This window comes from Lutra lutra, chromosome 6 (assembly GCF_902655055.1).
Source record: "Lutra lutra chromosome 6, mLutLut1.2, whole genome shotgun sequence".
NCBI lineage: Eukaryota > Metazoa > Chordata > Mammalia > Carnivora > Mustelidae > Lutra > Lutra lutra.
In genome coordinates this window covers 112351642-112378539 of record NC_062283.1, presented here as the reverse complement: position 1 = coordinate 112378539, position 26898 = coordinate 112351642, and the positions used below count along the sequence as shown (strand labels likewise).

The 26898-nt window shown below is 45.0% G+C and overlaps 1 protein-coding gene across 4 annotated transcripts in view; it reads left to right on the top strand.

Annotated features, from left to right (window-relative positions):
- The first annotated feature begins 4106 nt into the window (after nt 1-4106).
- RRAGD (Ras related GTP binding D) overlaps nt 4107-26898 on the top strand; it is a 41617-nt gene continuing 18825 nt past the window's right edge. For 2 of the 4 annotated variants that reach the window (XM_047734438.1, XM_047734439.1), the window contains exons 1-2: nt 4107-4522; nt 23364-23659. In XM_047734438.1, coding sequence (XP_047590394.1) covers nt 4387-4522; nt 23364-23659 — 432 coding nt within the window. In that variant the 5' untranslated portion in view covers nt 4107-4386. The remainder of the gene's footprint in view (nt 4523-23363; nt 23660-26898) is intronic. The other 2 variants (XM_047734442.1, XM_047734440.1) reach the window with 2 other exon arrangements.

The following is a 26898-nucleotide window of genomic DNA, read 5'->3' as shown; positions in this document are numbered from 1 at the left end:
CATATGTCAGCTCATTCTTGATTACACTCTACTAGCTCACTTCATTCATTCATTCATTCATTCATTCATACTTACTTCATTGTGGCATTTCCCAGGGTTTAGAGTGAGTAGAAAACTTGACTTCCTGAAGTTTCTCTCAGAAATATGCCGAGTCTGGGGCGCCTGGGTGGCTCAGTGGGTTAAGGCTGCTGCCTTCGGCTCAGGTCATGGTCCCAGGGTCCTGGGATCGAGCCCCACATCAGGCTCTCTGCTCACCAGGGAGCCTGCTTCCTCCTCTCTCTCTGCCTGCCTCTCTGCCTACTTGTGATCTCTGTCTGTAAAATGAATAAATAAAATCTTAAAAAAAAAAAAAAGAAAGAAATATGCCGAGTCTGTGTGGAGACCTGGCCTGTACCATCCTTTTTTTCCCTTTCACTCATTCCATAGACATTTATTAAGTACCTATCATGTATATGGCAATCTGCAGAGGTTACATCCAACAACAAAAACCATGGGTTGCTCAGAGGCATATCCATTCTTCCTTCCTCCTTCCCTTCCTTCCTAAAGATTTATTTCTTTGAGAGAGAGCTTGCACTTGTGAGCAGGGAGAGGGGCAGACAGAGAGGGAGAGAACCTTCAAGTAGCTCCCTGCTGAGAGCGAAGCCTGATGCAGATCTCTATCCAGGACCCTGAGATCATGACTGAAGCCAAAATCAAGAGCTAGCTGTTCCACCAGTTGAGGCACCCAGGCACCCCTCATATTCCTTTTAAAAATTATTATTATTTATTTTTATTTTTTAAAAGTAGGCTCTATGTTGGGGCACCTGGGTGCCTCAGTCATTAAGTGTCTGCCTTTGGCTTGGGTCCTGATCCCAGAGTCCTGGGATGGAGCCCCACATCCGGCTCCTTGCTCAACAGGAAGCCTGTTTCTCCCTCTCCCACTCCGCTGCTTGTGTTCCCTCTCTCACTGTGTCTCCCTCTGTCAAATACATAAATAAAAATCTAAAAAAAAAAAAAATAGGTTCTGTGCTCAGCAGGGAGTTGAACTTAGAACCCTGAGATCAAGAGTCACAAGCTTCACCAACTGAGCCAGAGGCACCCCAAAGTCTTTCCATTTTTATTTAAATTCTGAAAGAATCTACATACATGAATTTTTAAATTAAAAAAAAAACTTCTTTCAATTTTTTTCAATATATCCTTTATTTGAAAGCTGACAGAATTGGAATAACAGCAAAAGAAAAGCAATACAATTTTTTCTTGTTCTGTTTGTTCAAACTTTATTACCGTACATTTGTTGGGGCACCTGGATGGCTCAAGTGGGTTAGCCTCTGCCTTCCGCTCAGGTGATGGTCTCAGGGTTCTGGGATCAAGCCCAGCACCTGGCTGCCTGCTCAGTGGGGAACCTGCTTCCACCCCCACTCCCCACCCCCCGCCTCTCTCTCAAGTAAATAACTAAAATCTTTAAAAACATACTGTACATTTGTAAATGACAATCAATTAGAATCTCTTAAACTTGTCTATGACTCTCATCTACCTTGGGATAGAGCATAATCAAGGATTTGGCTTTTATTGATTTTTTTATGGATTTGTTCCTTTTTTCTCAAGAATGGCCCAATTCTCAAAATATTTTAGGGTGTGCTCCAATTTACTGCTGATGTTCCCTTTAAAAGTTGTCTTTTGGGGGATGGCAGAGATTATCAAATATCTCCATCCTTTCGGGGTCTCAGGCACAGTGGGGTTTTTGGCTTAAGAATTGTCCTATCTTGAACCCTTGGATCCCTGGGACAGACACGCCTGGCAACCAGCCCAGGAATGCCCTGACTGGTTGGCCCGACTTCAGACCGGCTTCTAGGGCCTCATGAGCAGTCCTCTGGAGTTTGAATCAAGCCAGTTCAGTGTCCTTACCAAGCTGGTGGGTTTGTTCTGGAATAGTTGGAAGTCTAAATCCAATCTGGGAGAGGACTACTTCCTTCCCCCTGGGAACTTCCTTTTATAAAATGGATGAAAGGCACTAGGAAAATTACCCCTAGTGTAACTTCCGCTGATAAGAGCAAGTAGAGCCTTCTTGTGTTTGCTGTGCCGTGTGCCCCCCGCTCCAGCCCCAGCCTGGGACCTGAAATCTGCCCATCGGATCTCTGTGTTCTGGACTAGGTTCTAGACTCGCTCGCCCTCTGATTTCCAGCTGGGTTTGGCCGTTGGGAGGTACTTCCAGGAGAATGGAGGGTGGTTGGCTAGAGAGAGAGGTCAGGGTATCTCTTTCTATTGCTGTCTCCTTGACAGTGAGGTGCTTCTGAAAGTGACTGCTTCCTCATCAGCTACAGCTCCTGTTTTGTGCCCCCTGCCCAGTACTCAAGCTCCCTTTTAGTCCTACTACTTTAGGGGTGATAGTATCTTCCCACTGTTGCTAATCCCTATTTTGATTCCCTGAACCCTGCCCGTGCCCCTGTAAATTGTTCCTTTTTTTTTTTTTTTTAAGATTTTATTCACCTATTTGACAGACGGACATCACAAGTAGGCAGAGTAGCAGGCAGAGAGAGAGAGAGAGAGGAGGAAGCAGGTTCCCCGCCAAGCAGAGAGCCCGACACCGGGCTCGATCCGAGGATCCTGGGATCATGACCTGAGCCGAAGGCAGAGGCTTTAACCCACTGAGCCACCCAGGCGCCCCTGTAAATTGTTCTTTAACTTAAAGCTTTCTGTAAGTTAAAATCTTTGCCCATGCCATCTGTTTTTCTCCTGGAAAGGACCTTGACTGATGCAGTCATATCAAGTTAAACTTCCTCCCCTGGGAAAATCTGAAGACCTTTCCAATTAGAAGCAGCCACCTCCTAGGTGTCTACATCCACCTTCAACACCACAACTAATACAAATTCCAGGACATGAGTCATGGTTTGCTAGGCTGAAAGGTCCTCCAGGGCAGGAATACTATTCTGAGTATAGGTGGACACTCCCCCCCCCACCAGACAAACCCATACTTAGTCCAGACCCTGGCATATAGTAGGTGCTCAATAAATGTTTCAGACAGAGTCAGCACCCTTGGGCCCCAAGAGCCTCCAGTCTCAGCTCTCTGCCTCCTCCTCCACACCACCTGCTGCCCTGTTGGCACCTGTAGGATCTGGATCACCATGCTGGCCAGCTGGTTTATTTCTTATTGTGCTTGACATAAGGAAGTTCATTCACGTGGTTTTTGCAGGACCAGAAAGGGTGGGTATAGTATGTCCGGCGGTAAAGAGCTTGTGGAGAAATGCAGGTTTTAGTTTCACCCACACATTGTTGCTGTTCCTATGTGAGAGTTGCTCCCCCCACTCCCAAGCCTTGAAACATTTTATTTTGAGATGGGGGATTTCAGCCTCTGAAACAATGAGACAGGAGTAGGTGGTCATGAATAGCCTGTGAGTATGTTGTACTCCTGCGACCTTTTCCAAAAGGCTGCAGAGCAGCCTAGGCAGCCATGAGGCATGTTAGGTTTTTTAAGAAACATTTTACATCTGGATAGGCCTGATTCTTTAATATTCTTGGTGGGAAGCACTTTGAACCATAAACGCACACTGAAAGGCAATTGCTATGGAGACTGAGCCTCTGCAGTAAATTTCTCCGAGTTTTCTTCTCGGGGAGCTTCAGTACCCATGCGGTGTCCTCGGCACAAGGCTCTGGGTGGGGGCCCGGGCGCAACAGTGGTGGGGAGCGGGGAAGGCAGCCCACTTGGGACTGGAACCCTCTCCAGGACTGAAAGACAGAGAAGGCCTCCAAGGTAGGGTGTGTGTGTTGGAGGTGGGTGGGGGATACGTTCTCAGGTTGTGCAGGCCCCCAGCTCGCCGGCCTGTGCGGGTACCACGTGCAGGAGGCGCGCGTGGGGGCCCCTGGCGCGCAGCCGCGGTGGGTGACTGCGCAGCGTCCCAGAGCCCGCGGTACCCGGCGTGTGCCACTGTGAGCTTCTGGTTAGGTGGAGGGCTCCGCGCCGCCCAGCCGCCCCCCCTTGCTCCCCCTCCCCCAGTGTGTGTGCGCGGCCTCGGGCCAGCGCCCCGCCGAGCGGTGCTGGAGCCCGGGAAAGCGCGGGCGCGCGCCCTTGTGTGTGTGTGTGTGTGTGTGTGTGTGTGTGAGACAGTGTGTGTCAGGTGACTTGGGTCACGCAGTCTCTCTCTCCCTCCTCGGGGAGGAACTGCCGCGCTCCGGCTGACTCCTCCGCTGGCAGGCGGGCGGGGCGGGGAAGGGGGCTCCAGGAGCGGTGGGAACTGCGAGACCCAGACCTGGACGCCGACCGCCGCGGGGGGCGCGCGGCCCTGCCTCCGCGGGCTCCCGTGAACCTCCAGACAAAACCCCAATTCAGAAATAGGCTACGAGCGGCAGGGGAGGAGGTTTGGCCCCCACCAGGGACCCCCGCCGCCCCCAGGACGGCCGGCCGTGGGAGCGATGAGCCAGGTGCTGGGGAAGCCGCAGCCGGAGGACGAGGACGACGACGAGGAGGATGAACTGGTGGGGCTAGCGGACTACGGGGACGGGCCCGACTCCTCGGACGCCGACCCGGACAGCGGGGCGGAGGAGGGAGGTGAGCGCGGGGTCCCCCGCCCTGCCCCACGCCCCGCGCGTCCTCAGGCTGCACCCCATCCCTTCCCTGTGTGTCTTCCCGCCCCCCGCCCGACCAGGCGCGCGGGCCACCGACTTGGAGGGGATCCAGGAGAACGGAGTTGAGAGGTGGGGGTGGGGAGGGGCGTCCGAGGAGCGACCACGGGCTGCAAAATGGGGGATCCCGGGTGCAGGCGGGGGAGGGGGGACCCGGATCCGTGGAGAGAGCAGACAGGAAGCTTAAGGGCAGAAGGAACGTACGCTCTCTGGCCCTTTCCAGGGCTAGTACCTTCCCCACCCCTCATCCGGAGCTCTCCAAGGGTCTGGGGGGTTAGGAATGGGAGGGGACTGCCCGACGCGCCCTGGGACCTCTCCCTGAATGCTGTCGAAGCCTGGTCAGATGTTGTGGCTAAAAAAGGCAGCCGGCGGCAGCGTGATTGGCAGGGTCTTCGGCAGCTGCGGGTGTCAGTCTTACCCCGTGTCGCCGCGGGAGGGGTCTTTGGGCTGCTCAGGTCTGCGGCGTCGGGGGCCCCCGTACAGCCGCGGGGGGATGCGCGCCAGTGATGTGGGAGTCACCGAGTGGCCGCGGGTTTCCCGGAGTCCAGACAAATACAGTTGTTAGGACACCTTATCTCTGCTCAGTGTCACCACCTGGGCATGGCAGTGCCTGCCCTGGAGTGAGTGCGGGGCGGGGGAATACATTGCCACTCAGAAGCAAACTCTGTTTCCTGTTTAAGAAGAGGGATTTAGCAATTGCTCAGCCTGTGGGGAGGTCCTGCATTTAATTCTTAAGGCCTAAGGAAGTTGAGAGTCTTTTAGGATTCCGGGAAGGTTCATCTCTTTTTGTTGGTCTCCAAAGCAAGGGGAAAAAGTCCTCTATTGTAAGGTCACTTGAAAAGGTCAATAGAATAAGGCTGTTAAACAGAACATCTAGATGAAGCTGTAGGCTTCCTAGAGAAGGCACTAACTTCTAAAAATTTCACTTAGAAGAAATTGCGGGGGAGGGGGTAAAACTACCTTTGTGACTGTTGATTTGGAAGAACTTTTATTGAAAATTCAATTGAACTTTAAATTCCCATTCAAAGACTTTCTGCAGAGGAAATTGCCATTATTTTGTGGGGGGTAGGTGCTACTTTCAGTTAATCAGAGGGAAGAAAGGTGTGTGTGTGTGTGTGTGTGTGTGTGTTTTAAAGGGAAGAAAGTTAACTAAAACCTTGAGCCTGATAGATGAGAAAGAAGCTTTCTAAGTCACATTTTTTCATAGCGTCCTTTCTCCGAAGAGGACTTCGGCTGATTCCCCATTTGCTTAAATTGGTGTGTGCACCTGTGTGCTACTTTCTTCTGCACTTCCCATAATTGGTCCCGCAGTTGAGCACGTGGCCACGTTTTTGTAGATAAAGGCTTTCAACCCTTTTGTTGGAGTCTCTAGGGCTACCTTTGGTAATTAAATTGTTCATTCGTTTTGTTATTATCCAAATTGCTTTTCGTTAGTTCCTTCTAGGTTCTTAGAAGAGTCTGGAGATTCAGAATGGGGATGTATTTGGAAGATATTTGAAATGGTAGACACACAATAGGGCGCATGTATGATACTCTTTTAAAAAAAGAAAAGTGACTATATCTGGGAAGAAAAGCCCTGTAATTGGATAGTTCTGAGGACCCGACACATTTCTTGGAATGTAAAGGACCTGCTTATTTATTCTGCAGTTCTTTAAGGGGGGACGCTTTCAAAATTTGATTTGAGGACTTGAAATTGAAATGAAAGTAAAGCTTTGCCTGAGGGGTGGGATTTCCTGAACAAAGGGCTTCCCCAGAGCCCAGTCTTGAATGCTCCCCACTGCTCCTAACCTAAAGGCAAACTCCTCTGTAAGGGATGCTTTTCATTACCTCAGTAATAAAATAATCCATCGTGAGTTCTTGGGATCAATCTGGAATCTTGCTATAAAATTGTTGAGTATATTTATATGGTAAGAGGAGCGACAGATGATTATTTGCTCCTGCAGACTTTACCTAAGCTGGGTCTTTCCCCCTGTGCCTGCTGTACATAGGTGGTCTCTTCTCAGAAGACTTCCTCTGTTACCTCAGGTTCCTGTTCTTTCCACGTATCCCTGGCTTTGATTTTGGGGTTTAGGCCTGAATGCAGAATCTCTTATCAGAGCATTCACTTTCTTTCTTTTTTTTTAAAAAGATTTTATTTATTTATTTGACAGACAGAGATCACAGGTAGGCAGAGAGAGAGAGAGAGAGAGAGAGAGAGAAGCAGGCTCTCTGCTGAGCTCGATCCTAGGACCCTGGGATCATGACCTGAGCCGAAGGCAGAGGCTTTAACCCACTGAGCCACCCAGGCGCCCCAGAGCATTCACTTTCTAGAGTGGCAGATAGTTTCCTCAGTCAGCAGTTCTAGCAACAACTGTCCCTGACAATGTCAGGACAACTGATGGGATCCTGGGGAGTTGGGTTGAGGGTGGAGGCCAGGACTTGTGACTTTAATTCCTGGGACCTCAGGTGTCACCAGAGGGTCATCTCATTTTCTAACAGGCCCTGGGCACATGTTGCATTGGAATCCTGTGTTTATTTTGGTAAAATTTACATTTACCTACTCTCAAAGAAAAGGAATGTGGAGGGAAAGGGACTCTTACTCTGAGGAAAGGTGGATATGCTACATTTTGAACTGTGAACAAAGCATTTCTTTTTTTTTTAAAGAAAGATTTTTTTTTTAATTTTTAAAGATTTTATTGATTTATTTGAGAGAGAACACAAGAGGGGGAGAGGGTCAGTGGGAGAAGCAGACTCCCCACTGAGCAGGGACTCCAGGATCATGACCTGAGCTGAAGGCAGACACTTAACAAACTGAGCCACCCAGGTGCCCCGAACAAAGCATTTCTTTGATGAACACTCTTCCCCCTTTACCTTCCTCATGGACTTGATTTAATGCCTTTGCTTAGTGGAGACCTGGGGCTTTTTCCGTGGTTCAGAGATCTACCCGAGCAGGTGGGATGCAGGACTGACTAGCATCACCTGGTAAGTTGCAAAGCAATTTATCAGGAACTGTGCAAAAGAAGGTAGATTCAAAATGGATAGTGTGAATTTCATTTCCCTTAGTCTTAGAAGGAACTTCAGATCTTATTTTTAAACTGAGGACCTTGTAAATTTTACCACAGTGTGCAAAACTTGAAAACTTAATGCAGCTAAGGTGAAACTTAAATTGCACTTCTCTGGCTTGCACTCCAGCTTTTATTCATGAATAGCTGGAGTGCTCTTTGGCAGGTTGGTTCTGTTAAGGACATATTTGGGCACCTCTCAACCCCCCTTGGAAGGTAGTTAATCAGAGATAAGGTGAGGCCTCCCCCTCAATCTCCTCACTCCAGTTAAAACTCCAGAGAGTGGAGGCAATAAATAAGCCATTAAAAACAATTGCAGCAAATACAATGATTGTTTTTAGACACATGGGGTTTAAATCTTTAGTAAATTACTGTGCTTTAAAAATTGCAGAAATAAGGGGCGCTTGGGTGACTTAGTGGGTTAAAGCCTCTGCCTTCAGCCCAGGTCATGATCTCAGGGTCCTGGGATCCAGTCCCACATCAGGCTCCCTGCTCAGCCGGGAGCCTGCCTCCCCCCTCTCTCTCTCTGCCTGCCTCTCTGCCTACTTGTGATCTCTGTCTGTCAAATAAATAAATAAAGTCTTTAAAAAAATTGCAGTAACAAGAAAGCAATTAAAAGATCATATCGGGGGTGCCTGGGTGGCTCAGTGGGTTAAGCCTCTGACGTTGGCTCAAGTCGTGATCTCAGATCGAGTCCCACATTGGGCTCCCTGCTGAGCAGGGAGCTGGCCTCCCCCTTCTTTCTCTGCCTGCCTCTGCTTACTTGTGATCTCTCTCTCTGTCAAATAAATAAATTAAATATTTAAAAAAAAAAAACATAAGGGGCACCTGGGTGGCTCAGTCGGTTAAGTGTTTGCCTTTGGCTCAGGTCATGTTCTCGGGGTCCTGGGATAGAGTCCTGTAGGCTCCCTGCTTGGTGGGGAGTCTGCTGCTTCCTCTGCCCACTCGTGCACATGCTATCTCTCTCTCACTCAAGTAAAATCTTTTAATTAAAAAAATAAAAGATCATATTTGATCAGAAAGTGAAATTGTTTTTTCCCAAAGTCCCTCTCAATTTTTAGGGGAAACTTGGCTAAGACAGCTGCTCATCCACAGTCCAGCCAAGGTGTGGTCTTGTTTCCACAGCAGCCTGTGAACTCTCTTAGGGTCTGAGGAAGTGACAGTACAGGTGGTTACTGGAGAAACGAAAAATCAACGGTCAGCAGGTGATAGTTCCCTGATGGGTACAAAAGCAGTGAAACCACTGGTGTGCAACTATTAATCATGAGTGTCAGCTTTTTTTCCTTCCTTAAAGTAATTTAAAAATTATTAGTGAATTCATCCTCTCTTTGTTCCTTGGGAGTAAGTAGAGATAGGTAATTGTCCTTCTGATAGTGACACTGTGGCTCTGAGTAAGGTTTAGGAGAAGGTCAAGTTAATGGATATGTAAATCCATTTCCTTGTAATTCTGCTTTGTCCAAAAAGAGTTGGCTTGGCCACAGCCCTGACTATGCCTAATCTCTTGGGTTTCCCTCTGGCTCTGAAAATACAGAGATACAGAAGAGTTGAAATAGATTAAATACAGAACAGTAAAAACCGATGTGACCAAAGTCACACCATAGGCACAGTGTTTGTTTAAATACATATGGCACAGGTGGGCGTGAGTGAGTGGGGAGGGGCAGAGGGAGAAGGAGAGAGAGTCTTAAACTGCCTCTGCATGGAGCCAGACACAGGGCTTGATCTAATGACTCTGAGATAACAGCCTAAGCTGAAACAAGGGGTTGGATGCTCAACCGACTGTACCACCCAAGCTCCCTGATAGCATATTTTTATATTGGATGTTTTGTAAACATGTTTCAGTGATTCAGGGTATTAACGGAATCTTGATTCTCTACTTCTATCAGAAATCTCTCCCGGGACGCCTGGGTGGCTCAGTTGGTTAAGCAGCTGCCTTCGGCTCAGGTCATGATCCCAGCGTCCTGGGATCGAGTCCCACATCGGGCTCCTTATTCTGTGGGGAGCCTGCTTCTCCCTCTGCCTGCCACTCTGTCTGCCTGTGCTCGCTCTCTCTCTCTCTGACAAATAAATAAATAAAATCTTAAAAAAAAAAAAGAAAAAAGAAATCTCTCCCATTTTCGTATCAGAACAGACATAGGGTAGTCTGATGGGGAAAAAGGAAGCGGAACCCAAGTTCTAGAGTTCCGGATAAGGGATGTAGTTCTCAGTTTAAAAGACCATCTTTGTCAGTCCCCAGCTGACTGCAGTGTCTCTCTGTTTACCCTCTGCTTCAGTCCAACCCCTGACCCCATAGCTTCTGTTAGTGACACAATTACACTTCATAACACATCAATCTTTCCTGCTCATTTTTCTTTCTTTGCCTCCTTTATTCATCCTTACTTTTTTTTTTTTTTAACCTTTTCTTTCTTCCTCTTCTGTGAAAGCTTTCAGGATGTCTTGTAATGGTGGCTTTCCCTGGTTCTGCTGTGACACTCAAGACAAATGGGCTTTTCACTCCTGGCCTAAATCATGCAGGATGCAGTCGACTTTTTCCTCTTGAGGACCTTTGGGGGAGACTCTGGCTCAGTTTCTCAGGGCATAGGGTAGAGGACGACAGATAACCAACCTGGATCATTCTCAAAGCATTAAAAAAGAGAAGTTCACAAGAATGTTTTCCCCTTCTTACAGGAGCATTAGTAAATTAGAACACATTAGAAAGCTTACTGAATATATATGTTAAGGAAATATTCATATATGGGATTTTTCTTTAGTGACCTGCCACTGTGATGTGAAAGAATTTCGTAGAGAAAGATCTGGTCTTCACATATAAATAAAAGCCACCTTCAAAAACTTTCATGCCTTTGAAAATATATGTTCGGTTTATATTTAATTCTTCTTACTAAGTAGTTGATCAAATGGGCAATGAATCTTTATGATTTTTGCATATTCTCTTATTAATGACATTATTCATATATTTAATTCTCACTAGGATGGAATTGCTCCCTGAGCTCCTGGGTCTTTTTTTTTTTTTTTTAAGATTTTATTTATTTATTTGACAGAGATCACAAGTAGGCAGAGAAGCAAGCAGAGAGAGAGAGTGGGGGAAGCAGGCTCCCTGCTGAGCAAAGAGCCTGATTCAGGGCTCGATCCCAGGACTCTGGGATCATGACCCAAGCCAAGGCAGAGGCTTCAACCCACTGAGCCACCCAGGAGCCCCAGGGTCTTTTTTTTTTTTTTTTTTTAATTAAATAGACTCTACACCCAATGTGGGACTTGAACTCATGACCCTGAGATCAAGAGTGGCATATCCACAGAGCCAGCCAAGCATCCCTGAGCTTCTGAGTCTTGAATGTTTAAGTAGTTCCATTGATCAGAAATGTAAAGGTTCACAGATAATGTTGCAAAGAGAAACGAACCAGAGGCCTCTTCCTAAAAGCATAAGTAAATAGAAGCTTAAGCCTTGGATGACCCCACAGAATACTAATAGCAAAGAAATTCTAGCTTTCTGTTAAGGCCATGGGAGCTTCTCACGGCAGCCATGTTCCACAAAAGGCCCTCTCATCCCCTAGGCTTGGGCTGGGGTAAAAAAAGAAAGAAGAGTGGGTGCACATGTATACACAGACTGATAGGTAAGGCCTCATGGGCCAGGGAGCATGTATGGGGTCACATAGCTGGTACATGGCAGACTAGGACTTGAACCCCAGTTTGTTACTGTCCCAGTACTATTTAAACCATTCCACTTGCCATCACTTTGCCACTGTGTTTTCCTAATTTTTCATTAAACCTCTGTTTCATTTTCCCATTTTGGACCCGCTCAAAGGTGTCAGCTCTTTGCAAACATTCCTTAATTAGAATAGTTCTCAGTTGTATAATATTTCAGAATTTATGAAGTGTGTGTCCTGTGATGTCTCCTTCTCTCCTGAGAGACCACATGAGCTTAAGAAGGTAAGGCTAATCCTGTTAGAACTGTGTCAGGCCTTGAGTTCCCATTTTCCTGATCTCTGGTTCCTTCTTTGCTGTGAACATTCCCAACCCACAGACCAGCCAGGTGTGGCCCCCAGGCAGCCACATACTCAAGGCACTGATGCGTCTTTCCCTTCCTTGTGTATTTATAAGGCCTATTGGTTTTTGACAGCGATCTGCCAGTTACTGATGAAGTAATTAGCTTGCAGGTCCGGTTCCATGGCCCCTGCCCATAATGCTCTTCCTTGGATGGTTGAGTCTCCCTGGGATTTCCAGCAGTCTGGTTACAAAGCCAGGGTATTTGGAAAATTGGGGAGCTCACAAGTACAGTGCAAGATAGGTAAGGTATGTTCAGTGTCCCTCACTGCAGTAGATAAACTACCTAGGCAGAAAGCTCATACTCTTGATACTCAAGTGCTGATCTGGGCCAGTGTCAGATAGGAAGTTTCTTTTTAAACCTTCAGTTAATTTAGCTTCCAGTTCTGCTTAGTCACTTTCATGCAGTTATCCCAACCAACAAACATCTATTGAATATTTATTGCGGTAAGCACTGAGGCCTCAGTTTTTTACATCTGGAAAGGATACGGGTTAGCGCCTTGAGGATTAGAGGTGACCCACTGTGCTATGCAGGTGGTTAGTGAGTGAGAACTGCTGGGTGGTAAGAGGTTGGAGCTGGCTGGTTTGAGCCAGTTCATGGTGGCCAAGGCTAAAACCTCTCACAAATTCCCTCACCCCCAGGCAGCGAGATTAGGGAAAAAACCTGCAGTTGAGGCACCAATGGCCTCAGCAACCTTCATTCCCACTTTAGACCTGTGGGTGACCTCTTGTTACTGTTCTCCCCAGGCGCCGGATCCTTTTCTGACCTGAGCTGCAGGAAGACAGGCACCCCAGAACCCACAACTTTAAATACCCGTTCAGCCTTTTTCCCTTTACCTCTTTGTGGGCCCTTGTTAGCTTGGTCTGCCAGCTTGGGAACTCAGGGCTTCTTTCTCCCTTGTCATATGTGTCCAGGGGATCACTAAATACGATTGAGTCAGTTTGAACTTCTCACAGATCTGTTCCTTCTGACCATTCCCACTGTCTGTGCCTTAGTTCTTTCATTTCTCATTTGTGATCTAGAATAACCTAACTGCTGTGAGGAGAGGAAAAACCTTTCCCTCTATTCTCTTAAGTTCTGAATTGAGAGCCTGCAAATTAAACTGACAAAAGGTGGATTAACAAGAGAAAACCACATTTAATTATGTACTAATGCACGAGAGTTCACCGAAAGTACAATTTAGGTGTTTAGAGGGGTGTCTGGCTGGCTCAGTTGGAAGAGCATGTGACTCTTGATCTCCTGCTGGGAGTAGAACTTACTCAAATAAATAAACTTAAAAAAAAAAAAGAGGTGCTTAGATTTCTGGCTTTATTACTATCTTAATAGAGGATAAGGAGGGGATGGGGGTCAGTTCTGGGAGAATGAGTGACTTCTTGGAAGGGAGTTGGGGAAAGGGCATTTATGGAAAAATAGATGACTTTTTGGAAAGATAAATGAGCCCACAGGAGAACAGCTGGGAGGTAGGAGAGTTTGGGGACCACATCTGTTTGGGTGTGGTGCCAACTTTTCTTCTGTCTCTTCACCCAAGAGAAGATGAGAGTTGCTTCTAAGAAGGAGATTTATGGCAATTGAGTTCTTTTGGGAGGCTCTGCTTTAGGGAAATAAGGGACTTCAGTATCTTTGGCTCAGTATACTTTTTATGGCACAGTGACCTATTCTAGACCCCTTCACTATCTCCCCACTGACCCCCCTCTAGGGGGTCTATTTCTGGAGTGAACCTCTTGAAGTGTAAATCTGATCATGTTAGTCTCCCCTTAAAATCCTTAGTGATTCCCTCATGGCTTTCAAAGCAAAATCCAGACTTCCCAGCATCTCATTCATGAAGTAGCAGAGTCTAGTAGTGGTTGACAAAATATTTTTGACCATGGTCCACAATAAAAAATGTGTTTATATTGTGAACCAGCGCCACATATGTGTAAGTAAACTTGGAAGAGTTTCGCTAGCAGTATATACTCCTATTATACATGATGTACTCTGGTATTTCCCAGTCAATTCTGTTTTCTTTGTTGCAGTTTTTGTTTGCTGGGACTAATAGACTTCTCTATCAACAAAGCTATTCAAAGATATTTATTGGACTCATGCCACATGCTTTATAATTTGCCTGGGTATATGTGGTACGGACAGTAAACAGACAAGAAGACAAATGTATAAAGTAAAAAGATAGTTTTGTATAGTGATAAGTATTTTTTCTTTAAGATTTATTTATATGAGGGATGCCTGGGTGGCTCAGTGGGTTAAGCCTCTGCCTTCGGCTCAGGTCATGATCTCAGGGTCCTGGGATCGAGCCCCACATCTGGATCTCTGCTCATCGGGGAGCCTTCTTCCCCCTTTCTCTCTGCCTGCCTCTCTACCTACTTGTGATCTCTCTTCTGTGTCAAATAAATAAATAAAATCTTAAAAAAACAAAAAAAAGATTATTTACATGAGGGAGAGAGGGAGAGTGGGCAGGAGGAGGGGCAGAGGGAGAGAATCTTAAGCACATTGCCCAGTCACCCAGGAGCCCAAATGTTGTGCTCAATCTCATGACCCTGAGACCATGACCTGAGCCAAAATCAAGAGTTGGTGGCTTAACCAACTGAGCCATCCAGGTGCTCCCAGTGATAAGTACTATTGAGACACAGGGTTGGGGCGCCTGGGTGGCTCAGTCTTTAAGCACCTGCCTTTGGCTCAGGTCATGATCCCAGGGTCCTGGGATCCCTCATCGGGCTCCCTGCTGGGCGGGAAGCCTGCTTCTCCCTCTCCCATTCCCCCCTGCTTGTGTTCCCTGTCTGTCAAATAAATAAATCCTAAAAAAAAAAAAAAGACACAGGGTTGTCAGGAAGTGATGGGGTCTGATTCAGCTGAGAGGAGGTAAAATTGTTGCTGGGATGAGTGGGAAGAAAGCTAAGGGAGGCCTTTCAGGTGGAGGGAGTTGGATGTCCAGGGTGAGGAACGGGAAGGCCAGTGTGGTTACAGGATAGGGAACTAGTAGGGAGGATGAACAGGGCACAGGATGAGAGGGTGGCCCATGTAGGGCCTTCGCAGAAAGAAGGTGTTTGGATTTTATTCTAAATGCTGTGGGAAGGAAGTCACTAGACAGTGTGCAGCCTTTTCTTGTCTTTAAACTACATTCCTTAAACTCCCGGAAAGCCAGAATCTCTTTCTGGCACAACCTTTCCTTCATTCATCTCTTTCCACCTCCTTTTCTATAAGACTCAGCTTTTTCTCCAGGGAGTCCTCTCTCTGAGCCCGTGAACACCTCTGTAACAGTGCACTGTAATTGTCAGGGTTTTTTTGTCTGTTTTCTCCTCTAATCACTAAGGAATGAATCTTTTTTTGTGTCTGCAGCCTGTGTCTCAGCCCCCTGTAACACTTGGCAGAGGATCAGGGCACCTTTATGAAACTGAACAAACGGCCCTCTGGTAAATTTCACCTCTCCCAGCAACTTCCTCCACTCCCGCTGACACTTTTAAAGGGCCTTCCCTGGGATTCCATCTCCAGGCCCAAGTCCTGTGGTTCCTTTGTGATCTAAAAGCGTTAGCCCTTAGCTTGTAGCACTCATCCTTCATTCTCTTCTTTTCACCTTTCTCAGGATATCCTTTTTTTTTTTTTTCAAAGATTTTATTTACTTATTTGACAGAGAGATCACAAGTAGGCGAAGAGACAGACAGAGAGAAAGGAGGAAGCAGGCTCCCCGCTGAGCAGAGAGCCCGACTCGGAACTTGATCCCAGGACCCTGGGATCATGACCTGAGCCGAAGGCAGAGGCTTAACCCACTGAGCCACCCAGGCACCCTCTCAGGATATTCTTGAGCGAGCAGTGATGCATGGGGAAAGTTTAATGGGGAGAGCCAGGTGGCCAGGAGGCTATCTGGGTGCTGCATTTCCTGATGTGTGTTCCCTGCTATCACTCCCAGAGTGGGTGAGAGCCTCTGGGAAACCCCACAGGGTTTTAGAAGCAGAGATACTTAAGGGGAGGTGGGAGATGATAAGAGGAGAGATTTTTTTTTTTTTAAGATTTATTTATTTATTTATTTGACAGACGGAGATCACAAGTAGGCAGAGAGGCAGGCAGCAGCAGAGAGCCCGATGTGGGGCTCGATCCCAGGACCCTGGGATCATGACCCAAGCCGAAAGCAGAGGCTATAACCCACTGAGCCACACAGGCACCCGGAGATTTTTTTTTTTAAATATACATGATCTATATCAGACCCTGAAGGCCTATCATGCTTGAAAGCAATGGCAAATCAATTTTTCCTTTATTTTATTTATTTTCTAAAGTAATCTCTACACCCACCATGGGGCTTGAACTCATGACCCCAAGATCAAGATTCACATGCTCTACTGACTGAGCTAGCAAGGGGCCCCAAAGGAGGGATTTTTTTTTTTTTCAAAGGAGGGATTTTTTGTGAGCAGTCCTCTGTGATATAAGAAACTGGTCCATAGCAGTGGTCAACAAAGTTTTTTTGAAAGTGGATCACATACCAAATACACTTAAGTTGTGAACCAGGATCACATAGGCCTAAGTAAATCTAAAAGAGTTTCGCTAGCAGTATGTACTCTTACTACGCATGGTGTTCTCTGGTATTTCCTAGTCTCTTATGTTTTCTGTATTGCAGTTTTGTTGAATGCCATCTAATTGTTGGCTAAGGCTCTGTGTGAGGACTCCACCACGTATAGCCCTGTGACCTTGGGCATGTTCCTTCCCCCAGATTGCTCAGGTGCAAAACAGACTTGTACCTCCTCATTGCCGAGAGGATGGGGGGTGTGCGGGGAGGAGGAGGGGGTCCAAGTTTGCAGAAATGTCTAGCAAGGTACCTGGCATGTGTCCATACCAGCTAAATGTAAAATGCGTATTCCTGGGTCTGAGGGGACTCCACGGAGTTGATGGTACCCTCACTGATCTGGCCCCCCATTGCCCAGCACTTTACTGTTGGTGGCTGATGCTTGAACTTGGCAGGGAGAAGGTAAACACTTCGAACTGTGTGTATACATTGTAGCGGCATGTGCTTCTCACTTCCCAGCTAGTTTGTGTATGTAAACTAGCACAAACACTACCTCCTCTCTACCCGGTGACCTTCCATCACCTCCCACTCTCCCAGGAGGAGGAGGGGGTCCACCCTCCGAGGCACGAGCATGCATGGCCAGACCATGCCAACACTTTTGCAGACCCTGATGAAGGGAAGTTAAAATCTACACTGATCTCCAGTAGTAAGAAGTAAAAACATGTATAAACACTTAAATATTTTTGTGCTTATATATCATTTAAAGTAGACTTTTGCTTCCTTTGATTGGATGGAGTGTTGCACAGCAGAAACAGAAGGCATAGACTCTGGGATGGGCCAGCCCTCACCTTTGAATGTTGACCTTCCTGAGCTTGTAATTTCTTTACCTGTGAAATGGAGATAATACTGTGTATTCCTAAAAGAGTTGAATGGGGTGAAGTGTGGTGAATGCCTAGTACAGGACTTGGCATATGGAAGGTACCTTTATATGTGGTTGTTGAGTTTGAGTGCATGTTTTCCTGTTCTACGAAAGGCATGGTGCCTTTGCCTAAGCTTTGAGCCCTGCTCTTCTCAGAGAGCCTCCTTCCACCACCCCCATCAACCCCATCCAGATCCTGCACTGCTTTGTCTGCACTCATAACCCTTATAATGCACTGAGTTCCTTCCCACTCCCCATAGGCATTTCTCCTACACTTGGCATTGATCTAACACTAGTTGTTTGTGAGGCAGTAATAGAACAACTATAGCTTTTGATATTTCCATTTTTGTCCTTGAGAACACATTTACAAATCTTTTTTGTCAGGCGCTCTTTTTAATTTTTATTTTTATTTACTTTAAATTTTTTGTTTAAAGATTTTATTTATTTCTTTGACAGAGAGAAAGAGGGAGAGAGCACAAGCAGGGGGGTGGCAGGCAGAGGGAGAGAGAGAAGCAGACTCCCTGTTGAGCAGGGAGCCCAATGCGGGGCTCGATCCCAGAACCCTGGGATTATGACCTGAACAGAAGGCAGATGCTTAACCGACTGAGCCACCAGGAGCCCTGAGAATACATTTATTTTTTATTTTTTATTTTTATTTTTATTTTTACTTTATTTATTTTTTAAAATATTTTATTTATTTATTTGACAGATCACAGGTAGGCAGAGAGGCAGGCAGAGAGAGAGGGGAAGCAGGCTCCCTGCTGAGCAGAGAGCCCTATTCGGGGCTCGATCCCAGGACCCGAGCTGAAGGCAGAGGCCCTAACCCACTGAGCCACCCAGGTGCCCCATGAATACATTTTTTTTTTTAAAGTGCTGTATTGAGGGGGCTCCTGGATGGCTCAGTCAGTTAAACCACCAACTCTTGGTTTTGGTTCAGGGTCCTGGGATAGAGCCCTGTGTCAGGCTCCATACTTGGTGAGGTCTGCTTGAGAATTTCTATCCCTTTCCCTCTGCCCCTCTCCCCTCTTGCATGCTCTCTGTCTACCTAACTAAATAAATCTTTTTTTTAGAAGCTGTACTGAGGTATAGTTAACGTAAAATTAAGTACACTTATTTGATAAGTTTTGACATATGCATTCACCTGTGAAACCATCACCGTAGCCAAGAACATACATATTACCCCTAAAAGTTTTCTTATACACCATCAAGGTCGCTCCTTCTGACGCCTTCTCACTACCTCTTGCCATTTCCCAGGCAACCACGGATCTGCTACTTGTCACTATAGATGAGTCTACAGTTTTTAGAACTTTATGTAAATTGAATCACAGAGTATATGTCTTTTTCAGCTGGCAGCTTTCACTCAGCATAATCATTTTGATATGCACCCATGTTATATGTGTCAACAGTTTATTTTTATTGCTGAGTTGCACTGTAATTTATTTATCCATTCACCTGCTGATGGACATTTGGGTTTCTTTCTTTCTTTCTTTTTTAAGATTTTATTTATTTATTTGACAGAGAGACAGCAAGAGAGGGAATACAAGCAGGGGAACTTGGGGAGGAAGAAGCAGGCCTCCTGGGGAGCAAAGAGCCCAACGCAGGGCTCGATCCCAGGACCCTGAGATCATGACCTGAGCCAAAGGCAGATGCTTAACCACTGAGCCACCCAGGCGCCCTGGACATTTGGGTTGTTAACAGTCTTCGACTATTACAAATAAAATTGCTATGAGCCTTTGTATGGACATATACTTTCATTTCTTTTAGGTAAATATATGGCTGCAGAATGGCTGGGATAATATAATACATGTTTAATTTTTCTTTTTTTTTTAAGATTGTATTTATTTATTTGTCAGAGAGCGAGAGAGAGAGTGAGCACAGGCAGAGTGGCAGGCAGAGGCAGAGGGAGAAGCAGGCTCCCTGCCAAGCAAGGAGCCCGATCTTGGACTTGATCGTAGGACACAGGGATCATGACCTGAGCTGAAGGCAGCTGCTTAACCGACTGAGCCACCCAGGCATCCCTACATGTTTAACTTCTTAAGAAACTGTGAAACTGTTTTCTAAAATGGCTATACCATTCTACTTTTCCACAAGCAATATGAGAGTTCTAGTAACTCTACATCCTCATCAACACTTGTTACTGTGTTCTTAATTTTAGCCATCTTAACTGTGTACGCAATAATACCTCATTGTGGTTTTGATTGACATTTCCTTGATGACTGGTGATGGGCTGAGCATCTTTTCATGTATGGATTTACCTTCCATAAGTCTTCTTGGTGAATTGTCTGTTCAAATCTTTTCTCTCCCACCTTTCCAGAAATTGAATTTTGTTTTCTAATTAATGGGTTTTTAGAGTTCCTTACATATTCCACAAATCCTTTATCAGATCTATGATTTGCAAATATTTTCTTTTGACCTATGGCTTGCCCTTTTTATTATTTTAATGGTGTCATTTGAAGAGCAGAAGTTTTTATTTTAATAAAGTCCAATTTGTCAAATTGGGGGGAGGGTGTTATAGTTAAGAGATCTTTGCCTAACCCAAGGTCATAAATATTGTTTCCTAGAAATTGCATAGTTTTAGGCCTTAAATTAGGCCTATGATCTATTTTTGAGTTAATTTTTATATTTGGTATGAGATGTGGTTTGAATTTTTTTTTTTTTTTTTTTGCACATGGATATCCACTTGTTTTAGCACCATTTGATAAAAATGACTATCCTTTCTCCATGGAGTTGGCTTTTCATCTTTGTCAAATCTCAGTTGTCCTTGTATATATGACTCCTTATTCTATTCGCATGATCTGTTTGTCTATCTTTGTGCCCATACCACATTATATCGACTGGATTTCAAGTTTCTCCATGATGGGAACCATGTTTTGTGTATCTTCTTGTCCAACCAACCTTATCAGTTGGCTACTTTGAGTATAGTAATCAATATAATTATTGTATTGAAAAAACAGAAACCTTGCAACAACCACTTAACAAGCAAATGTGGAGTTGAAATCACAATTTAAAGAGTATCTAATGTTTTGAAATATTTCTGTGTTTGCTTTGACTCCCTATACATTAAACATTTTTTCAAAACTAATTTTAAATGTGTGTGTGTATGTATGTGTGTGTATGTGTGTATAACCACACACATAAATATATGTTTTCTTTTTAAAATTAAAGCTACAGGGGTCCCTGGCTGGCTCAGTCAAAGCAGCATATGTCTCTTGATCTGGGAGTTATGAGTTTGAGCCCCACGTTGGGTATAAAAATTACTAAAAAAAAAAAAAAAAAATTAAAAAAATTAAAGCCAAAATCCCTTTGGTGATTCCCCCAAATCTTTCACCCATGCATTCTTTGTTTGCTGTGCACCCTTCTGGACCCCTTTCTAATGTACTTTCACAAGTATTTATATTTTCTACTGGTTTGAGATAGTTATTCCCGAAGTCACTTTAACCTTTATCTCATACTTTCCAGCAGTGTATCCCTTTGGATTACATTCTGAGAGGATTTGATGTTCGGGTTCACTATTGCCTTCTTTATCTGTCTTCTGTTTTTAAATCCATGTATCTAACCCACACACACACACAATTATATTTTTATTTCTAAGATCTCTAAGGCCATTTTTTCATGGTTGCTCTTATTCTGAAACTGTCTGTTCTTGTTTTATGGTTATCACATTTTCTCTGAATATTTTATGTTATTTTATTTTATTTTAAAGATTTTATTTATTGGTTTGATAGAGCAAAACAGTGAGAGAGGGAACACAAGCAGAGGGAGTGGGAGAGGGAGAAGCAGGCTCCTTGCAGAGCGGGGAGCCTGATGCGGGGATGCAATCCCAGGACCCTGGGATTGTGACCTGAGCCAAAGGCAGATGCTTAATGACTGAGCCACCCAAGTGCCCCCCTGTGAATATTTTAATTATACTTAACTTGAAAGTTTACTCTGACTCCTTATGAACTCTGCTTCTTCAGATGTATGTTTGGGTACATGGATATTAGACTTTTGAGGAAGTGTCTGGAGGGAAGATAGTACTGCTTCCCCCTGTAGAACTCCACGAACTGTAGGGAGAGTTAGGAAGGGCAGCACGCTTGGAGCATTGTTGTGTGGGTGCCCTCTGTTCCTGCTGGGCATTCTGAGCCCCTGGAGCACTGCCTTCCCCCTCATACCCAAACTCCTCTAGTCACTGCTCTTACCTGAAATATGTACTGGGTAGGGTAGGTGGCAGTGGTGCACAGAGTTTATCTGTTGGCTTTTCTCATTATGATTCTCCGAATAACAGCCCTGTTTGTTGTCTTCATGTCCCTCCCTGTTTGGGCTTCTACCAGTTCTACCTTCTGTAGCAGAACCCTACCATTCCTAGTCACGGGCTACAGGTTCCCTCTTTAATCTGACCTTTGTGTCTCTTAGGGTTTTCTCTGTGATCTGGCAACTTTGAGAGGTGGTGGTTGTTGTTTTGTTTTAAGCTCAGATATTCATGTTTATTTGTTCGTCTATTTATTTACAGTTTATACCTTTTCTGTTAACTTTTAGGGATTCGTTATGGGAGGGAAGGTTGTGACATGTTACCAGTCTGAAAATTATAAAACTGGAAGCCCTGTTTTCTTTTTTAATTTATGTTCTGCTTTTGCTAAGATTGACTTGTAATGACAATGCTGTGAGTGAGTAGCATATAATGACTGATGAAGAAGAAGCTGCTGGTGACTTGTTTGGGTGCGTTTTTTCTAAAGAAGCATTATTGCTTCTATAGTATATCATCAGCAGATTGTTGAACTGGGTTAAGTTGAACTGGAAAAGAGTGTGTGGGTAGGGCTGGAGTAAAATGTTGCTTATAGTAGAATAGCAACAGTGCACATCTGAACCTGCTTACTTTTTTAAAAAAAATTTTATTTATGTATTTATTTGACAGGGATCACAAGTAGGCAGAGAGGCAGGCAGAGAGGGAGGAGGAAGCAGGTTCCCTGCTGAGCAGAGAGCCCGATGGAGGGCTCGATCCCAGGACCCTGGGATCATGACCTGAGCTGAAGGTAGAGGCTTTAACCCACTGAGCCACCCAGGCGCCTCGAACCTGCTTACTTTTTCTTTATTCAGTTATTGTTTTACCTGAAATTTGTGTGTTTACCAAAACCTACTGTAATTTTCAAACATCAAAATATTATATATAGGAATGAAATTCACTAAGATATCATCAGGTATTAATATGTGTTTAAGACAGTTGTAGAGACTTGGAAAAACTTATTAGTTGCAATAAGGGAAAAAAGAATTACTTTCCAGTCACAAATGAATTAGATTGGGACCAGGGCCTGAGAAGAATGTAAGAGGGTTTGTCAGAAGGAAACTAAAAAGAAATTCATGTGCATTGGATGTGTATTTTCATTTCTTTGAATATATTCCCAGCAGTGGAATTGCTGGGCCGTATGGTGACTCAGTGTTTAACCTTCTGAGAAACTGCCAGACTGTTGAAAGCACATCATTTTATGTTCTCACCAGTAGTGGATGCAGGTTCTAATTACTCCATAGCCTCACCAACACTTGTTATTGTTTGTCTTTTTTATTATAACCATCCCAGTGTGTGTGAAGTGGCATCCTGTTGTGGTTTTTGACTAGTATTTTTTGGATGGCTAATAATGCAGAGCATTGTTTCATGTGCTTATTGGCCATTTTTGTATCTTTGGAGAAATGTTTCTTTAGATCTTTTGCCCGTTTTTTGTTGTTGTTGTTGTTAGGTTGTTTTTATTATTGAATTGTTAGAGTTCTTTATATATTCTGGATATTAGTCCCTTTCCATATATGTGATTTGCATAAGTTTTCTCCCATTCTGTGGCTTGTCATCACTTTCTTTATAATGTCCTTTGAAGCACCAATGTTTTAAATTTTGATGAAGTCCAAAATTGTTCGTTTGAGGCATAACTCAAATGAAGAAGCATCTCTTTAGGGTGTAGAGAATCTGATGATCGAGACAAAGAAGACATTGCTTTGGAATGCTAAGACTGGATTTCTTCCTCTCACACTCTGCTCTAGGAAAGCTCTACTTGTCACACGCCAGATGTGCTTCTTGTGATACGGAGTTGGACAGGTTTTTCTGCCCTCTGGAATGGTGTGACAGGTAGCGAGACAGCATTTTTCAGTGTTCTGCATTTCCCAAAAGGCCCCTGAGTGAGTGGCGCGAGGTCGTCAGCAGTCTCTTTATCTGGAAGAGTGGCAGTGTCTGTGAATCATAAATCACATCTGAGGTGGAAGTGAAACTCCTCTAATTAACCACTGTGAAAGCAACTCACCCTCATTCTCGTTTTGTGGTTTCTCTAGTTCTGGACTTCAGCGATCCTTTCAGCACTGAGGTGAAGCCCAGAATCCTGCTCATGGGCCTGAGGAGAAGTGGCAAGTCATCTATTCAGAAAGTTGTTTTTCACAAAATGTCTCCCAACGAAACGCTGTTCTTGGAGAGCACAAACAAGATCTGCCGGGAAGACGTTTCCAATAGCTCCTTTGTTAATTTTCAGATTTGGGACTTCCCAGGACAGATTGACTTTTTTGACCCTACCTTTGACTATGAGATGATCTTCCGGGGAACAGGAGCACTGATATTTGTCATCGACTCCCAGGTAAAGTTCAGTCTCGGGGTACATGGGACTGCAGGCCCCCTCTCCTGCCCCCCCCCCCCCCCCCCCCCGCCCCGGCTCTGACACAGTCCCTCCCATGTTCATACCAGTTCCTTTGTAATGTTTTTTGTTTGTTTGTTTGTTTGTTTGTTTTCAAGAATCAGGAATAGCCCTTTATACCCAACAAGGTCTCTCAGTGGGGGCTCTCAGGGTTGCAAAGGGGAAAAGTCTCCCTCTGTGGAACCCTAATCAGTGAGCAGTGAACACTGTCAGGGCATTGTGTACGTCTCAGCAAATCACAGAAACCTTAGAGATGGAAGGGGCCGCCATACAGGCCAAGGACAGCAACTACATGTCCCCTGCCTGCCCCCCTACTCTGGACAGACATCTGTAAAACAGCACAGGTTTTCTGCAACAAAAATATGCATATAAATCTGCATTTTAAAATGGTTACTCTTTCCTAGGAAGATAAAGTTCTAACTGTGAAGGTTTTCTTTTGAATTAAATTATTGTAATTATTAATAGTACACAATTGATCGACAGCATAACTGTTATGTGTTTTAGAGGTTAACTATTAAAAATAAAAATTTGATTGTAAGTATACGTCTTAAGACAATGGATGTTTTCCCACTTAATTCACCTATGCATGCTTGAATAAGACAGAATTTGGCATAAGTTCTATTTTTGATTGTGTCAATGTGAGCGCTGAGAAACCTTGTTTGCATAAATAAGTGGATATGGGGTGAGTTTTGTTATAGCATTTGCTCAATTATTTAAACGCTTTCCAAGTTACATCCTGTAAATTGCCCAGTTTTCTATCACCAAGGCTTGTTTTTAGTAGTTTATCAGTAGACATCCTGATTGGGCTTTCCTTTAACTTTGCTGAAAGCAAAGACGTGGGGACCCCCTGACTGGTGAAGGGCCTTTGTACCCAGAAATCAGTTATTCAATTTATTAGGATACCGACTAGTCTTGTGAATTGTCTCTTTGGTCCTCTGGGCCTTTCACCTGTGAAGTGGGAGCCAGCAGTTGAAGGGGAGGAGTGGGGAGGGAAGCAGCAGACTACAGGTGCATCTCAGGCATGCCCGTCTTAGGAAAGAGTACAGGGAACAGAACTGGGACAATGACACTCTTCAAACTCTCTGTGTCCAGGCCCTCTTAGAAAGTGTCCTGGAAGCACAGCTGAGCCCGAAGGCTCTCCCAAGGGCTCTTTTTTACAGCTGTGGGGGATAAATGGCAGTGAGTCCTTCCAGGAATGCACTAAGCAGCTCTAAGTTCAGGACATGCTGTTTTCCTGAAACTGGGCCTGCAGTCAGACAGATGGGCCGAGCACACCTGCCTCTTCCAGGAGTGCCAACGGAGTTAAGGAGGCAGGGATACGTAAGCTGTTAGTAATAATGGTTCTGAGCCCGTACTTGGAAACCCCTTCTCTGAGAAGACTGGTCCTGCCTGAGCTCATCTTAAACTCATTCAGGGAACCAGGTGCCTGTTTAATACAGTAATGAAGCCTTTTCATTCCAAGTGATTGCACTGCATAAATACTTTCAGTGTTGCTGTGGGAGTGTGGCCATCCGGAGGAGGGGCTCGTCTTTCCTGGTGGTGGTGCGCAGGGAAGGGACTTATTCCAGCACCGGATCTGTGAACAGCAGTGCCTTCCCTCCCCTGGGCCCATCTGGAAAAGCACGCTTGTAGACAACTGCATCAGGTCCAGGTCCTGCCGCCAGTCGCTGCTTTCCTGGCTGTCCCGCTTGTACCGACCTGTTTTCTGGCCCATCTGTGGCCTTGGCAGTAGGCCCTGTCTTCCTGCCTAGGTCTGCCAGCACAGAGATGAGGGAGCTCGGGCGGACAGGAGGAGCCGAGCAGCTGGGTGCGGGCTGTGGCAGGGGAGGGAGGGTGGGGTGGCTCGCGAGCCCTTGGCAACATCCCACTCACCTGTCTCTTCTAAGCTCCAGTGTTTTCCCTAAGTCACCGGGCTGCTGCTTCTGTACTTGTTGAACGAGGTAGCAGCACCAGTAGCCTGACCCTCCGGTAAGGAGGTTGCAGTCAGATGACTCATCTTCCAAGACAGTGGCTTAATAAGTACTCACTTCAGTACCGTGTTGTGCTTCTATAGCAATTGGCATTTCTAGAATTCAAATGTCTAACGCAACTCTATCCTAGGTGTTTGTACTGTGGCTATACGGTGGCTAAAAAAGCTTTGCTTGCTTATTTTTAAGTTGCCACTGTAATTTGATTTTAATTTTACCTGAACATGAAAAGCGGCCCTTCAGTTTGAGCTGGTAAATGTGTGTTTTCTTTTATTTTGTTTCTTGTGTTTGTTTTTTTATCTCCTAGCTTAAGGTCAGAGAAAGACGAATGTTTGAGAAATTTGTCTTTTTAAGTCCCACTTTTAAAAAGGGTGGAGAAACATTGTTGAGAGCTATCATTTACTAAAAAGGAGGAATAATGAAATAAGCTATACATACTTTTGCTTTGGAAGCAGACTGTAAAAAACATGTTTTCAGGGATTTTTATATGATGTAATTACAAGCACTGAAAAGAAATGTAAACTTCAGGCAGTCTTGGCAGGCACTCGAACGTCATTGCCTTTATTTCTAAACAAGGCTCTGTTGGTCTGACGCCTCATATTTTTATTTTTTTCCTTGTGAATTCCTCACAATCACAGGATTGCCAGATAAATACATCACCAAGGAGAAAATGTGTCCTCACAGAATGTTGTAAAATGAAGGAGCATGAAAGCATCCAGAGTGATTTCCTGTGAGCTACCCCCCAGGCAGAGCCTACAACATGTCCCACATCCCCCAGGGCCACCCTTGGCCCCCTGAAGCCATGTCACATGGGCCTTGGGATCCACAGTGGAGGGTCGGCTTCCTCTACATTGGTGATTGTGACCTGCCTGTAATTCCTAGATCTAATTTTGGAATAGGAATGAAGGTGGTATGTTTCTCCTGTATTTTTATTTGTTGTAGAAGATAGTAACAAACACAGTGAGAAAAATCAGCCACGCCCCCTCTGTTCTAATGAAGCAAGTATTTTCTTCTTTCAGATGTTATTTTTAGTCCTGGTAGGTATGTGCCACTTCATCACTTGGTTGGTAGTCAGATAATTTTATACGCCTGGCAGGGAGGTTACAGTAATAGCTTCTAATCTTTTGAGATGGTGATACTCTCTTGACATTGGCTAGTTTTGCTCATAGACGTGTCCCCTTAACTCCCCTCTTCAGTTAAAGACATAAACAAGGG